This window comes from Clavelina lepadiformis, chromosome 9 (assembly GCF_947623445.1).
Source record: "Clavelina lepadiformis chromosome 9, kaClaLepa1.1, whole genome shotgun sequence".
Taxonomy (NCBI): Eukaryota; Metazoa; Chordata; class Ascidiacea; order Aplousobranchia; family Clavelinidae; genus Clavelina; species Clavelina lepadiformis.
Window position 1 is genome coordinate 2,954,793 of NC_135248.1, and position 16,182 is coordinate 2,970,974.

Here is a 16,182-nt window from a genome sequence, read left to right on the forward strand (position 1 = left end):
CATAAAAACTGTCTGACTTAAGCTGAGGTAATTGTCGTCCATGGCGATAAAAAATACGATCGCGACATTTTCGCAAACAAAGAAGCTTACATGACTTTGCAACGGCTTCACGCAATCGATAAGGGCTTCCCGCTGTGATCACGCTACGGGGAAAACGACCTACTCGTCTTCTGCTGCCATGTTTATGAAAAGTCAAGACTGTAAAAGTTGTTTTGTTTGGAAGTAGAAATCATAAACAGTAGGTCAATACTCGTTTTTAAGGAATTGAATAGGTTGCTGGTAGCGGCCATATGCAAATCAATGTCGTTTTAAGGCCCTTGTTGTTGTCAAACTGGTTTAAAACGAGCTGATGACCTTTCAGGAGTGCATAAATCCATAAGGATATACTCGATTGCAGCACTTGAAAATTAATTAGCAGGTTTTCTTTGTTCGTAGCTTCAAGCTTGCCGTTTCGAGGCGATGATGTATCTCCTTACACGGAGAATCTGTGACTCATAATGCCCATGTTCGTGCGACGCGCTGGTTGACTCAGTTTAACCAAACAATATACTTCCAGTGGCGCTTGGGCCACTTGACGTCGGTCTAACAGTTATATTGATATCATTTTCACTAATCTTGGAAGACGACTGTGAATTGGCGCCCGTCTAAATTTAGAAACAGTTGAAGGGAACAAAGATTGGTAACTTAAGATTGACCAAATAAACCCACCATCTGTTTACAGCATTTTTGATGTCTAAATATACTTTTTCGGACTTTATTTAATTTGAAAATCTTTTTTCAAAAACCATGAAAACTTTGCAAGGTGGGTGCCAGTAACGGTGCAGTTCTGACGTAGAGCTCGGCAATCGCGTCGAATTTATTGGCGTTTAAATTTAGACGTCTTTTTTTACATCGAATTTCGGCAAAAATAAGTGGAAAAAAATGATCGCAAAAAAATCGGCCATTGCTTGAAGAAGTAAAGAAGTCCAACCGCATTGACGTAGTCGCTATATTTGGGACGACTTTAAAAGAAACTCACGCACGCAAGCAGATGCAGTGGATTTGAACACAACATGCGGAAGCAGCAGCAACTGCATAGTATACTTGCTTACACAGAGTGCATATTGGTCAGCTGGGCAATTGATTCATCAGCGCCAAGCATTTAATGAAGGCGAATGGGGAATAGTGTGGGTTGCTGTGTGTGCCCATAAGACGATTTGAATAGTCGATTTTTACACTTGCACCTATATTGTGAATGCAAAAATATCCATGCGTGTTTTTATTCCATTGCATGCTTTTCTGCTATCCCCAAAATACGACCCATTTCTACATTTACCCCTTTGTGTACATGAAAAGGGTCAATTTTTAGCAATTCTGCTTTTAACAAATCTGCATTTCGAAATAGCATGCTTGCACAATACAGATATATTTGACGCGCGATTCTCTCGTTGTTTTTGGAGAAACAACAGAATTTTTTTGCCAAAGGTCGACTGTGCAGCGTGAGATAAATACCAAGATTCATAAATAGACACCTGCAAAAAAGTTAAACCAAGAAAGCCGCTTTCGGTTTCGCCGGCAATTGCTATGGCCATGTGCACTTAACTCGATGCACTTTTTTTAAACCCGGCGAATGCCTTCGCATAGTTTACGGTCTACGTGAACTTGTAAATATTCTATTACGTAATCACTTTTATGACGTAAACCATCAGCTACAACCGATGGTCGTGTGTAGTTTCTTTACGATGCCCATGGAAATCACTATCGATGATGTAATCTGTTTTAGAGCAATGGGTAACGCCTATGAACACAAATTAAACACAAGCGCGACAGTAACCCTTTTAATATATACCCTCACTATAGTAGTGGCGCCGTTACTTGCCAGGGCGTAATAAAAATTAGATAATAGCGCGTCATCTAGAATGCGACATAACAAGTGACCTAATGTCGCGTTGGTTTATTAAAATATTAATCGTCAAAATCAGAGGAAAACAAACAAAAGGCATATTTGGTGCTACCATTCCTTTTTGGTTTCTGTTCTACATATTACCGCATAAGGAAGGCGATATTAACCTGCGGCAGTTAGAAAACGTTTTAAAATTTACTTATTAATACAATCGCACTCAAGTTTATCAGAATTCTAGAAAGTTCTATACACTCTGTCGGTGCTTCCCCTGATGGGAAAAAGGCGGAATTACCCGAACCGTAAAAGCTGTCTTCGCTGCTCGCTCAGTGCTTGCGTGCTAAACAAAGAAATCTTTTGTTTGTGTTCGTCAAAGCTGGCATTTGCTCAAAACGGTAGACACGCTTTCGATTAAAATTACGGGTTTGGCTTTTCTGAAAATGATACGTCCAGGCAAGTCGCTTCGGTTAATTTTCTTTATTAGTCGCGCTTGGAACGGTGACGATGTTACCTGATATCGGGCAAGAACAAAATTGCGGTTACACAATACTTGCAAGTTATATCATCCGACGAATCATACAATATATTTTTAAAACGGAGTTTTATTGGATCGAATTACGTTAAGTTTCCAGAACAATACAGAAGAACAATAAACATCGTATAACATCGTAAACGTAAATTAATTAATTTTTCTTGAACAATAAAATCTAATTAAATGACAGCTTTACCATCGAGTATCGTTGATGCTTAACACGCAATCAAAATAAGAAAAGAACACCGACGTTTACCATGTATCAGGCCATTGTTTGTATAAGCTTAGCAGGTGATATTGCACCAATTTTGCGTAACGTAAAGCCAGTCAAATTACGGTATAAAGGCAGCGAACCGTAAAGCGACGTACGGAAAAGTTTTTTTCGAAGCAGAATTTAATAGCTTGCGGTTGTCCATATGTTATAGTATACATATACACACACGTCAGGATATAGGAGTAGAAGCGGTGCGGATACTTAGGGTGATGCAATGTACAAGCAATACTGTCAATCACAGTCGACATCGCATTGGCTGCGCAAAATCAAACAAACGATGGCGATGTACGTTGTGGAAAAGTTTCTGGAAATGATATTTGCTGACACCAAGGACTTATGTCTCTTTTAGATTGGGTCAGCGATAGTTTATCGCTTTAAAATCTACTCCCGCGGCGATTTATGCAAAACACTTTTGCAGCATTGCAGACCAAAACATAGAAGTCGCCTTTGATTCCTAAGCGAACAAAGGTCGCGCAAAACGTACACCATCATGGCACTACTAGTGGCCCACTTGCAAAACGGTCCCGCTTGTGCAAACTTTCATCAACCGAAAGGCAGTTCAGCGATGGCCTTTATGCGACTTAGCTCAGGAAATGACCCAATTAAAGAGATCCATTGCACAATTCCAAACTCGCTTTTGCTGCAAAACCGTGTGACGTCATTACAGACCTCGCGGATATTTTGCTGGAATACGCTTTCAGCCCGAGGTAAAACAGACATGGTGACGAAAACAAAACCGTAGAAGGACCTGTTTAACGCGTTTTCAGGCCCGATTTGCGTAATACCTTTGTTTTCATCGTATTCCAATGTCCGTCTTGTCTATACTCGCGTGATGCGAGCTGACGTAGGTTGCTTTATAATGTTATCAAAAAGGGAAGCGGATTGCAGTCCCAGTGCGCATTCGCACGTCAATCACTTTGTCAAGCGTGTTGTTAGTCACTTGGCAAGGTGATCAGTAGCCGATTTGTAAATCGTTCGTGCTTTCAAATTGCATTAATATTAGAGTTCGCCGTAAGTTATAAACCCTGATAGAATTTTGTAAACCTGTAAAGGTCAGCAAATGATGGAAATTGGAATAAACACGTGAACTACTGTAATTATGAAATAGCTAGTGAAATATATTGCGCAAAAACGCATGCTTAGCCGAGTAACAACCATTCATTAATACAAGTGCTAAAATTAGGTGGGCCACACAGATGTTTATTGCATTTATGAACTGCAACGTTGTTATTGTGCTCTATAAATAGCAAACAGTAAATTCTGCCCATTTGAAATCTTGTACAGTGCGATAAATTGAACACCTGTATTGAACAATCTCGAGATATAAAAAAACAAAGCCTGTTTATTGGGTTGTTGCCATTTAACAAAGCTACAGAGATTTCGCGTGTGACGATTCAATGGTTGGTGTGGTGTCAATTTGTAATTTTGAGATACCGAAACAATTAAAATATTGATGTGTTTTTTCTTCCCATAAATCAAACGCTTCTTACGAAAAACGCCTTAATCATTCCGAGAAATCACTTACAAAAACAAATGATGATATCTCACAAAACTAATTACAGTTTTACTTTTACGACTTTCAGGTAATTATATTGACGTCGCAAAAATCATAGAGAACCCGCACAATTACGCCTTTAAGTGTTTTCAAGTAGACTAAATTTACAACCTATTTCACAGTAACTTAGTTCTTATTTTTATGACTTATTTTCCTTTTGTGTCCAGCAGAATAAATAGATACGGCTTTAAATTTCACTTGAATTAATTTTTGGTCAAAACGAAGCGTCAAATGGATTCCAAACTTTTTTGTACTCCTTTGCATGGAAGTGGAAAATATTGTATACAACATATAACACTTGCAATATAATACAGCAGCAATTTGGCTTAGAAAATAGCAGTGTATTGTTCAAACACATTTCGGCGCTCGCCAAATGACATTAATTACTAATGAGCTGGCGGAAACACGTTTAGAGACTCGCTCACAATTGCGACATGTGTTCTCGCTCGGATAAATAAACTCACGAGGTCATAATTTTACGTTATCTTTGGAATGAAATCAATTCATTAAATCCGTTGCAAAAGAGGGCTTGAACCCATGGCACACAGCTCAGCTAGGACAAAAGGTAAACAAGCATGTGACTCTATTTTAGGAGCACAATAGTCGGGTCAAAAAGTGCGCCAGGCTGGCATGTAGCCGTAAAGCTATTACAGTTGAATATAAAGAAATACGTATAGATGGTTTTGGCTGCGATGAACATGCAAGATTTACTTCCTTGTAATTAAACCGATTGGAAAACCTGCTGTGACCGTTTTTTTCCTGTGATTATTACTCACCGCGTCCAGAGCGTCACGATAAAATGAGAAAATACCAAACGGTCAGCGTTGTAGTAACACAGCTCTTGTTAAATTCATCATAGACCCGACTGTTTTCTACGAGATTGCGCGAATTTGTATGACCTCTGCCGCGATGGCAGGTAAATAGAAATAATTTGTTGTTTTCGACAAATCGGACGACATTATTTCACACAGTCCTTTGCCCGGGGTCAAACGAGTACGCCGCGTCCCTCTTGTTACTTGGAAACAAGCCTTGGCCCAAACCTTCAGAAAACAGGAATGGAAAAAACTTGACGGACGGCCTCTAGTGTTACGCAAGGAATGATTCCAACCCTAATAAACGTAGCCATGTAAATAGGAAACCTGTGCGACGTCACGTGCAAAAGCCCCCAGACGGTCGCTACACAACACGGGCGTTTCTGAGTCAAACAAAGTCGAATTTTCAAAGAAAAATACTCGGTCGTCAGCATTGTTTAAAATGTTTTTCATTTCATATTTTTGTCCATACGGCTTCTTTTTAAGATGTTGTATCGCTTTTTTTAACAAACAACGTGAGGATCGAAATAATTTTTCCACTGACACACACGCGCTCGAGAAACGCCTCATTAAAATGTGACGTCATCTTCAGAAACCACTGACGCAGACGACAAATACACGGTTACGTAAAACGCTTTTCGATGAAAACACCACAGCGGCCTTAGCACATATACATTGCATTTAAATAACGCGCACCATAAATCGCCTAATATGGGTTCAAGTAAAGCCAACTACAGGTGAACTTTTACGTATTTGACGTCGATATCAAGCCGCTAATTTCACGACACAGTATGTGTCCATGCACGTTAACGACAATCGGGCAGAGATTACATAATTCCGTGTTGCAAAGCGCGTAAAATTAAGCCGCCTTAGCGGAACTTCAAAGGTTTTTTGATAGAACCTGCGACATTAAAAAACGATGATAATAACGGCACGTTCCTCATTGGATTTGGCGAAACACGCAATGACTTGGCACAATTATCATATTTTCTTCGCTTTGCAAAGCTGCAATTAAAGAGCGCTGCAATTAAAGGGGCTGCGTAAGTGGTCTGTGTTATGCTTGCCAAAGTAGTTTCTGCATTTTCTTTGTCTTGTCGTAAGAAGTAATAATAAACGAAAATCAAAAAATAACAAATGGCAACATGGCGAACAATAACGCGCCACGTATTGTGAATCATATCACATAAACCTTCATATTATATTACAGTTTTATACAAATAACGAGACATATCCAGGAGATGTGCAATGAAACGAAAGACAGACTAATGCGAAACATTTACCGGCAAAATTAAAAGACAAAACAAAACCATGGGTTATTGCAACAAAAACATGTAAACAATAGAGCAAAAATCACAAGACCGAGGTTCAGCCGTAGGCAACCTCACGTTGGGGCATTATATTTAAAGTAAGCGACCCTCACAAGACCATTTTCACCCGTGACATACTATTTGCAACAGGATGTATGCAGGAGTAGGCACACAATGCATTGCCGTGTGCAATCAATCACGTGACAGTTGGCTGCGGTTGCGTTAGTTTAGCATATTGTACATACTTATAGTCTCTGAGGGATTAGGGATTAAGGGGGAACAATTACCGAGTCCCGATTACTACAATTACTAGGTGTGTGGTAACCAACCAATGTATATGGCGAAATCTGTACCAAATTATTCAACGGAAACGCAATTTCCTTGAAAATATAGGGAACGTACTTATGCCAATAGACTTCGGATAAAAAGTTTAAAAGTTCAAAAGTTTTTTTTAGAACTTGGTTCATTTTGCAAAAGGAAACGGAAAGCATCCTTCTGGTCTCCTGATGAATTGCGCTTGCCAAGAAACCGCCATGATTATGAGTGATCCGCTGCCATGCCCCGCTGTAATACACAAAGTCTTTGTTTGTTTGTTATAAATTGAATCCCGTATCTGCCTATTTTAACCGGTGCACAGACGGTAGTGGCTTGTATATAACCCACTAAACAACCTTTGAATGTGCAACGATGATCATAAGACAATTATATATGTTACTCACGCCGCTGTAGGATATTGGAAATGTTAGACTGTGATGAAATAAGTGGTAAAAGGTGATATTAATAGTTTGAACTTTTGATACCTTTTGATACGCATATCAAACATTTACAACAATGATAAGTTCTCTTTGCACTGCGTTTCAGTCAGCTACAATATGGTTTTGGTCTACTGTGGTAGTAAGATAACCACTAAGTGTATATTATTTTCTCTGAAAATCTTCACTATAATAATGTAATTACTGATTAGCTACAAAATGACCTTCATAAACTCATTAAAGCATTACAAAATGCTTTTTCCAGAAATTGGATCAGTTTTGTAATATAATTTATTTGCCATTTTACGCAAACAGTACAAATCATTATCAAACGAAGCAAGATCTAGCAAGGACTGTTACTATGACCGTTTCTAACAACACCCTGTCGAAAACAAAAGAACTGGTGAAGTTTAAGCCTGTGCTTCCCCCTAGCGGTAAAACAATTGCGGAACCAAAACTACAGAAAGTTCTAGAAAAGGTCTGCAAGTGATGTCAGGTTGTTGCAATAAAACCGTGTTAGTGAACAAAGGTAACCGTAGATATCTGCTATAAAACTGGGCTTACGTAAGCGATAACTAACAGCTTACCGTCGAAAAGATGTTTAAGGAAAATCACCTTCTGGTGGACTGGCATAAAATGTTTTTAAGCTGATGTAATGCCCCTGTACAAATTACATCATAACTGTCGTTATTATGTTACATGATTTACCATAGAAAAAAGGAGCCTGTCAGTGATCAAATTTGATATTTGGATAAGAAAAAAGCTCAGCGTTGGTTGTCTGATACGCGAAAAGCTCCCCGCTACGATTTGCTTTGTCAAATTTGTACTCGTGTCCTTACCCGATGCCCCATGTGACTTATAATTACGTCACCGCCAAATAAAGCCACGACTTTGTCGTAATGAAGAAATCAGCGTTTTAACACGATAAAGGTCGTCGCTACTTTTGTTTGCGATCCTCTAATCTCACCTTGCGTAGCAGCAGCCCGCGTTTGAACAGACAATTCCAAACGAGAAAACGAGATAAGGTATTACGTCATATTTTTTGACAACAGCTTGAAATAAGACGTTCTTCCAAATTTTTAGACATACAACGACGCCCTCCGACCAAAAACAGCCCCAAACCTTTTTTGGTATTGTTTGTGTCTTCAATCAAAAGAGGGACTGTGTGTAAAGATTACGTCATGTTATAAGTCGTTTATCACCCAGCCAATAAAAAAGTGCGTCTTTATATGACATCACCATCGTCTTTTGAGGCTCGACCCCACCTCAAAACCATATTTGGTGCTTTCAGTTGCAGTGTGGCAACTAATAACTAGCCATATGTTTCAGTAAATGTTCAAATGAACCAAAGACTATCTCCAACCGTTTAAAAGGGTATATTTATAGCGGTTATGGAAGTTGTTTTTTACGAATCTTCGCAGCGTTGGAGTCGATACCGTCAAATGTCATGTGCATATTTTTAATTGTTAACTAAAAGCGATTGTTTTACAATTGCCGCATAACTTTCTTTTGTTTTTCAACGCATTGTTCGCCTCAAACGCCATGTGATCGTTGTTTCACAACTGCTACGAAATTGATTTTGATTGCCGGACATTCTAGATATGGATTTGTCTGCAGATTATGCCTCCACCTTGTTCGTGCACCAGGGGATCGTTTTTCTATGGATTTACGAGATTAAAATAGATAATTGCAATCATTTCGCGTTGTCAAAACCGTCAAGCGAACTTTGGAACCAGGTGTGCGACAATTCCTAAGCGTGCCTATCACGCGAAGTTATTGTGAGAACCTTTTTATTTGAACGGTGGTGAAATAATTCTGTCCGATAATCTCAATCTTACGCCACCTTTAACAACCGCCTGTGTTGACTAATACAGAAGTTTTTACATTATTTACATTTATTTTTTCGAATTTTTGATGTTGTACAGTAGCAATAATGACAGAATACATTGCAAAACTCTAAACGAACATTGTTTTTTTTTCTCAAGGGATTTTTCAATAATTTCTTTTTATGGGTTTATGAAAATCATACTAAAACTTGGAACGAGAAACAGTAGTTGCAATGACACATTACGTAACCGTACAAAAGCAAAAATAACAATCGAACTTAAATCAATCCATTCATAGGCACACACGCTTCAAAAAGAGCACTTCGAAAAGATGAATAACCAGATCAATGAATCAAAACTGAAAGTTTTAGAATAAATAAAATAAGTTATGGAAATTTAATAGAACAGTAGAAAAAATTTGACTATAAAGAGTACTAATGCGTAACTAGGTTAAGTGTTGCAAGATCCTATTTGTCCTAGGTAGCGAGTAAAAGCCGCTTTGGGCCAGTGCGGGCAGCGCCGTACAAAAACAGACAGTGCCAGCCATAAGCACGTGATTTTTTCTTGGCTTTCTCCTCTGTCAGGGGGAAGCTTGTTGACGTCGCACTTGTCCACGACGAAAAATGACGCGGCATTTTATAAGACAATTGTGAACGTAGCAATGCAGAAGCACAGATATGTACAAGTTGTTATTTAGCCCGCCCTCTAGTCATGCGGAAGAGGAGCTCCTCGCGGGTCTTCTTCACTTCTTCCTCCAGCTCCACGATCTTCTTCCTCATCTCCTCGTTGTCTGCCTGGAGATATTCTGCTTTGTCCTCCATCTCATCTCGCTGCACCTTCCTCTTCTTGCGTGACTCTCGGCAAGCGGCATTATTCCGTGTCCTCTTACGTTTGTAGGAAGAGGAACGTTGCATGATTGTTGGAGAGGCTGAGGATGAAGAAATATCCACCGACTTGGAAGAGCAAGGCTCCTCCTCAGTTAGATCAATGACAGTCGCCTGTGGAGGAGGAATTGTCTGTTTCTGCTCTTCTTTGAGAATGATTTCTTGGACATTGACACTGGAGAATTGAGCAGCATAGGAATGGTCAGCATCGACACTATCCGTGTGACTGACGGTGACTTCGCTGTCTTCCATAGGCTCCTTAAAAGATTAGAATTTTATGTTGTTATTAAGCTGTAATGTAATTGAATTCCAAGCAAACAAGAAAGTGTTGAAAACTACAACTTACTGTTTTTAGTGGTTCAGTTGTTGCGATAACATCATCTATCATGCCATAAACATCCAGACTTCCTTCTGCCACATCTTCAACAGTTGGAGCATTTGTCAAGTAAGCTTGGAAGGGCTCGAGGGATGCGGCAGGTTTGGATGAGTATTCACCATTAGTAGATGAATCATTTGCAGTCGTGTTCGTATTGTCTGTTGGTGTGGTTCCTAATAAAAGTACAAATTTTAACATTGGAAATTAACAACATTTCTCATTATGATAAACACTTATCCAGGTCTTCAACGTACCAGTTTCAGTTGACTGGGAGTTGGCGAGAGTGTGGATAAAGTTCTGGACATCATGTCCATATCCAGTGCAGTCAGCAGAAAAGGCTCGAGTGCGAGAGTCTTCTTCAGCAGCAGAAACAAAGAAGCCTGAAGTAACATCGGACACAGTTCGGCATCTTACCGGAGCATTGCTCGGGACTCCGTAGTGGCTGAATGCCGGCGATGGATGACTCAAATAAAGGTCGTCTCCATTCACAGAAGGTGAAGGTGTTGGGGGGTATAGGTCTGTGAAGGATGCGTTATTTTGCACTTCCTCATTCTGGCAAGTTCCCAAGACTTCTAAGGCAATGTTTAGGGACGTCTGTCTTTCATAGCCCAATAATCTTTGGGAGGCAGGGAACGCCAGTCCTCCGTTTACAGGAGGAATTACAACAGTATTGCTGTTGTTGGTGAAGACCAAGTGGTCATTAGCGGGGGCCTGAAGTTGTACATCAGGCTTTTTAATGTTAAGATAAATGGCTGGATCCACAGCGTTGTCAAAGACTGGATCCAAAAGGGCGGATTCATTGTAAAATAGGGGATAAGCATTGCCGTCATCAGTGTAAGTCGAAGGGGCACATGATGCTGTAAAAAAAGAACAAGTCAGGCATTTTTACAAAAAAAAACACAAAATTAAATTAACTTGTAAACGATGATTAATTATCATCTAATCAGAATGCTTACCATTATCGTTAGTCCGCAAAGCATTGACAAAGAGCGCGTTCTCTGCGCTCACTTCGTCGGGGTTCATTGGGGGGCTCAGGGGTATATCGCCCCCCTGACTGTAATTCATATTGAAGACTGCCATATCGTCTGACTGCGGTAGGCGAGACTCGTTCAGGAAAGGATTTCGTAGCAACCATTCTGCAACGACAACGCAACTGTCAAATATGGTACTATTTCTGTTTAAAACTGTAAGATTCTGATCTAAATTATGTAAAAAGTTTCGTTTATTACTAATACATTGTTAAAATTCGTACCGGTTTTAAGTACAGCTTTCGAACGAAGGTCTATCATTTCAAAAAAGTTACGTCTTTACTAGTAGCTAACGCTTTCGCTGATTTAACAACAATAACAAACGCACGCGGATCGCTTCGTATATATGGTACAAGTCACGCACGGTTGGTTCTCTCAGACATCTTTTTTCGAGAGCAAAATCTCTCGGTTTCAGGCAAGCTTAAACCTGCCTGGGCCAACACGCGCGAACAAAACATCACATGATGCTACGTCATTATCTCCAACATGGAGCCAAGCCTGTCCCAGTGGGCCTGAAAAAAGCGGGGATTTTTTTGCCTGCCAAGTCCAAAAATGCTGCAAATCATCTTAATTGCGTCATTTTTTACGAGCAAAAATCCATCATATGAAATCTGTACAATGACACCGCAGTGCTTTGGTGTTACGTTATATAAAAATTTACAAAACGTTTACACCGTGATCGATATAAGAGAAACGAACCAAGTTCTACAAATAGAAAAACAACGACAAAATATTATGCCATATATGGCACCACGCCTTGTTTGCATTGAAAACAGTATCCGCCTTTAATTGGTATGTGAAGAGCTACCGGTGTCGCCGGCGTAGAACGTTACGCGATCACAGCTGATTATTGCGCAACAACCGGCACTTCGAATGAAATACCTTCCCACGCTTGAATGAATTACTGCGTCACGTGCCTACCCAAGCGATTCCAATAAAACGTTCTGGTTGCGTTGTGGCTTCGTTTGCAAATGCAAAGTTGTAGTTGTGTACGTCACGAAAATCCGCGCCGTGGTGAAAATTTTTTATTTTTTGTCACAAACTTTTTGTTAGTCATAGGAAAAATGCGTATTTTTACAGCTGACGCCATGTTAGCTGTTGAATCAAATCATGAAAGGTTTACCAATCACATGAAGATGAAATGGCCAGACCACAGAAAACACGTTTTTTCGCGTAACATAAAAACCTCACGCGACAACTCACTTTGCATCACATGCCAGTACGCCACGTATAATACCCAATTTAAAACAGTTTACGTTTTACAGTAGGCCTATTGTATATATTAAAAACAATATTGCTGAATTGCAAGGCATACTAACGCGCTTTCACATACCTGTTGAATTTAGCCTTTCGGCTGGTAGAGTTTTCTCGAAATTACCCAAATGGGTATCGGAAAGCTCAGGCAAAGCCTAAGCGCGTTTAGACATGTTCCTTTGGTTAAAAGAAAAACAACGATAAATTGGAGACTTGGGAATATTTTGATGCCAATTGTTCAAATGCCAACCCATTGAAGAACAAGCGTTAAAATTATTGATGAAGTTTTGCCGCTCGATTGTTGTGTGTAAATGCGATTGGCGATGCAGTGTTTTTAAGTCGATGGTTGTTGTATCTTCGACGGTCTCAGATGAAAACATGGGAAATGTTTCAAAAACAAGCTCTCAACTTCACCAAACCAATCACAGCGACGGGACGCAACCACAAAAGCACTTGGGCTAAGATTTTAGATAATCAAAACAGTGAACTGTTTTATACTATTAAACAACTTTTACGTCTGTAAAGAAGAGTAACAAAAGTTAAACATATTACAATAAGCTGAAACTCGGTCCTCGGCGCACGCCCACATATGGCAAACTGTAATCGAAAAACTGCGGTATGTCAATACAGAAGCCTGACCTAATTGTTTAACAAACCTTACCCCAAGACCCTGCAAACCTTCTCCCTCATTTGTCCTATCTGTCTAACTTCTAGTACTTCTCAAGGACACGTCGACCTACCAACTGCGCTTTCAGCGCTCACAGTCACGAGGCGAATCAGTCAACTGAAGCAGCCCGAGTCCGCTGATAAGGTTACATTGACAAAAATGTCTGTGACGTCACAATAAATATTTAAGATGAGGAAAAAAGAAATTCGCATGATGCAACATTACGCGTCGGTGACGTATACAATGACAGAGCAAAACAGGCGGCCAAAAAGTTAACTCTTACGTAAGAACGACGTCATCGTTACCAAGGTGACAACTGTTCATTCGACCGTAAAGTCGCCGGCTCTGTTACATAAATTCTTTATCGAAAAGCGCATCGAAGCGGCCTAAACCGGCTTGCTTGGCGGTCTGGAGAAACGTTTTATTTACGTAGTGCTTTCTCAGTCTGAGATGTTTGTCACGATGCGAAAGTCTGGTACTTACTTACGCAGTTTCGCTGTAATTAAAATGACATAAGATCAATCAATTTTATCTGCCAATACTAACACGACAAAGACTCAACTAAATTCTTTTTAACAAAGACAATCCATATACTTGGTCAACAGGATGAATACCAAAAATACATGTTTCAAGAAAAAAATGCTTAGCATTACGATAGTTAAAGGACTTTCCAGATCACACCACGAACATGACCATTTTTCTTAACCAAGCGTTTTAATTTTATATTTGTATACTTTGTAATTTTGCCCAAGAAAAGACGAATTGCTTTTTAAAACAAGGTTTCAATATACAGTATTGCCAGAAAGCCATATAAAAACTGTTGGTTGCACTTATTAAAGATTGTATGATAAATTGTCTTCAATTGACACCATATAAACAGAACAATCTGTCCCCAAATACATAAATACACATATCGCGCTGCAGTTTACTCTGCAAGCACAAAAAATATTTCCACATGCAACTGGTGTATAATACACATTGATTAAATACAGTCAATCATGTGCAGAACCTACCTGCTTGGCAAAAAGAAGTTGAACTTTCGTTAAGAGAAATGGTGGAATTAGTCGAGACCAAGTAAGAAGTAATTTCGTACTCTATAAACATAACAGATAGTGACAACCTGGTATGCTTGATGAAAAGTTACATATTTTTTGGTTGATACTGGACATGCAACAATGCTAAAATTGCTCCAAAGTACATAATTAACAAAACTAGAATAAATTCATATTCCAGTATTCATAAACTTGTACTCATTGTGTGCATTGGTTCAAGGCAACAGACTTCGACGACCATTTGCGGTCCTTGGTTGCCCTGCACCAGCCATGCCCACATAAACTGTTATATATAAATATATGTACCGGGTATGCTTTCTATTAGATATGGGGAAAAGTGAAAAGTGTTTGGTTTTACAATTACAGATTTACCAAAATAAAAATCGGGTCTAGTATACAAGTGCACAACCAGATGACGTCACAATTTGAGTAGCTGGGGTCTAGTATACAAAGGTATCCTGTGGTTGTGCACTTGTATATTAGATCCCAAAAATCAAGGCGAAACAATTTAGCTTAGTTCAAAATCAAGTAATGAGTCAAAATAAATTGGAAATGTGCCGGTAACTTACAAGCATATGCTGGTCTAATATAAGCAATGCACCAACTGAAAAGTTTTAGTAATCCACCAAATTACAAATTATTCTTGTTATGAACATCATCATAACAATGACAACTGTAAACTAGCCTAATTAAAATAACAGCCAGACTGTTAAAATGTGGCGAACACTATACGCAAAGCCTAGCACAGCCCAAATTTCAAGTATAAGTCTAGGCTGTGACTAGCCTAAGCCTATAGATCAAACAATAGTACAAAGAAGTTGGCTTACCACTATTTTCCAAGTGCGACGAAATTTTTCGCTTAGCTTTACTCTTGTCTAGCTGATGTTTAGATTCCCCTCACTTGATGAAGGTGGAAACTTGATATAAACCGGTTACTAACTCAGATGAGCTAGTAACCCCTTGTAAAAAGCTCAAAAATTGACAAAACTCTCGATTTATTTCGACTGTAATAGTCGAAATAAGTAAACAAAAGAAGTAGCTTGATCGTTTTTGCCGGTTACGGCTTATACACTTGCAAGAAATACTTTTTAACTTATCTTCAGCAACACGAAATTCCTTCAGCAACTTTATCTAGTGAATTTGGGAGGGTAGTTGCGCAAGACTTGCGCAATGGTTTATATACCCACTGTTCGGGATTCCCCATCTATAAATAAACTACGGTCTCGGGAAAGTGGCAATTTGATTGGTTTAAACGAGTCACGTGACTTGTCAGCATTCTTCTGGCATCAAAACACAGCAAAGTTAAAATTTAGCCACATAGCGACAACGAACAATAGGTCCTGGTTACCAGCACAGCACGCCGTTGGTATATTTATTTTTCTTTCCATATGCTGTTATCGTGACGGCTGTGGACGTATGATACCGTAATACGGGCTATACCAAAATTGCTATGTTAGATTATAGTTTTTAAACAAGCGGAAATATCATCAGTAATACAAAAAGTAAAGTAATGAAAAACCAAAACGTATTCAAAAGCATCAATTTGTAAAAAGAATATTTCGTACTTTCGTGTTTAAAACGGTTATTTCATGATTTATTTTTATATGTGATCAGTAGTCAAAAATGGCAAGCTGTTCCTAATTTGGTAAATTTTCGTATTGTTTATTTTTCGTCATTACTGCATTGCTGGTTAGAGTTGCGAAAACTAAAGTCCTAACGTAGTCCCTTTGTCAATAACTTACTCTGTTGTCCACCGCAACTTCATTTGTGTAATTAAGGTTAGCGGAATAAGTACGTTAACACGAGTAGCCTAATTCACTTAACGACTTTTCAGTCTTGGTCCTATCTTTACATTACATGATGATCGAAACTCAAATTACCTCACCACTAAGCAGAAGATTATCAGTGACGTTATCAACTCAGGTATGTTTGAAGTTAGCCTTATCCGTATAAAAACAAGGCCACATACTTTTCACGCTTGCGG

General features: G+C 39.2%; 1 protein-coding gene across 1 annotated transcript; it reads right to left on the reverse strand.

Moving 5' to 3' along the window:
• Nucleotides 1-9,008: 9,008 nt before the first annotated feature.
• On the reverse strand, nucleotides 9,009-15,088 carry LOC143470492 (uncharacterized). Its single transcript, XM_076968660.1, has 6 exons — nucleotides 15,026-15,088; nucleotides 14,160-14,240; nucleotides 11,154-11,333; nucleotides 10,452-11,054; nucleotides 10,168-10,370; nucleotides 9,009-10,079 (listed from the first exon to the last, which is right to left on the reverse strand). The coding sequence occupies exons 3-6, from the start codon at nucleotides 11,275-11,277 to the stop codon at nucleotides 9,627-9,629; spliced, it is 1,383 nt and encodes a 460-aa protein (XP_076824775.1). The 5' UTR covers nucleotides 11,278-11,333; nucleotides 14,160-14,240; nucleotides 15,026-15,088; the 3' UTR covers nucleotides 9,009-9,626.
• Between the last annotated feature and the right edge of the window lie 1,094 nt (nucleotides 15,089-16,182).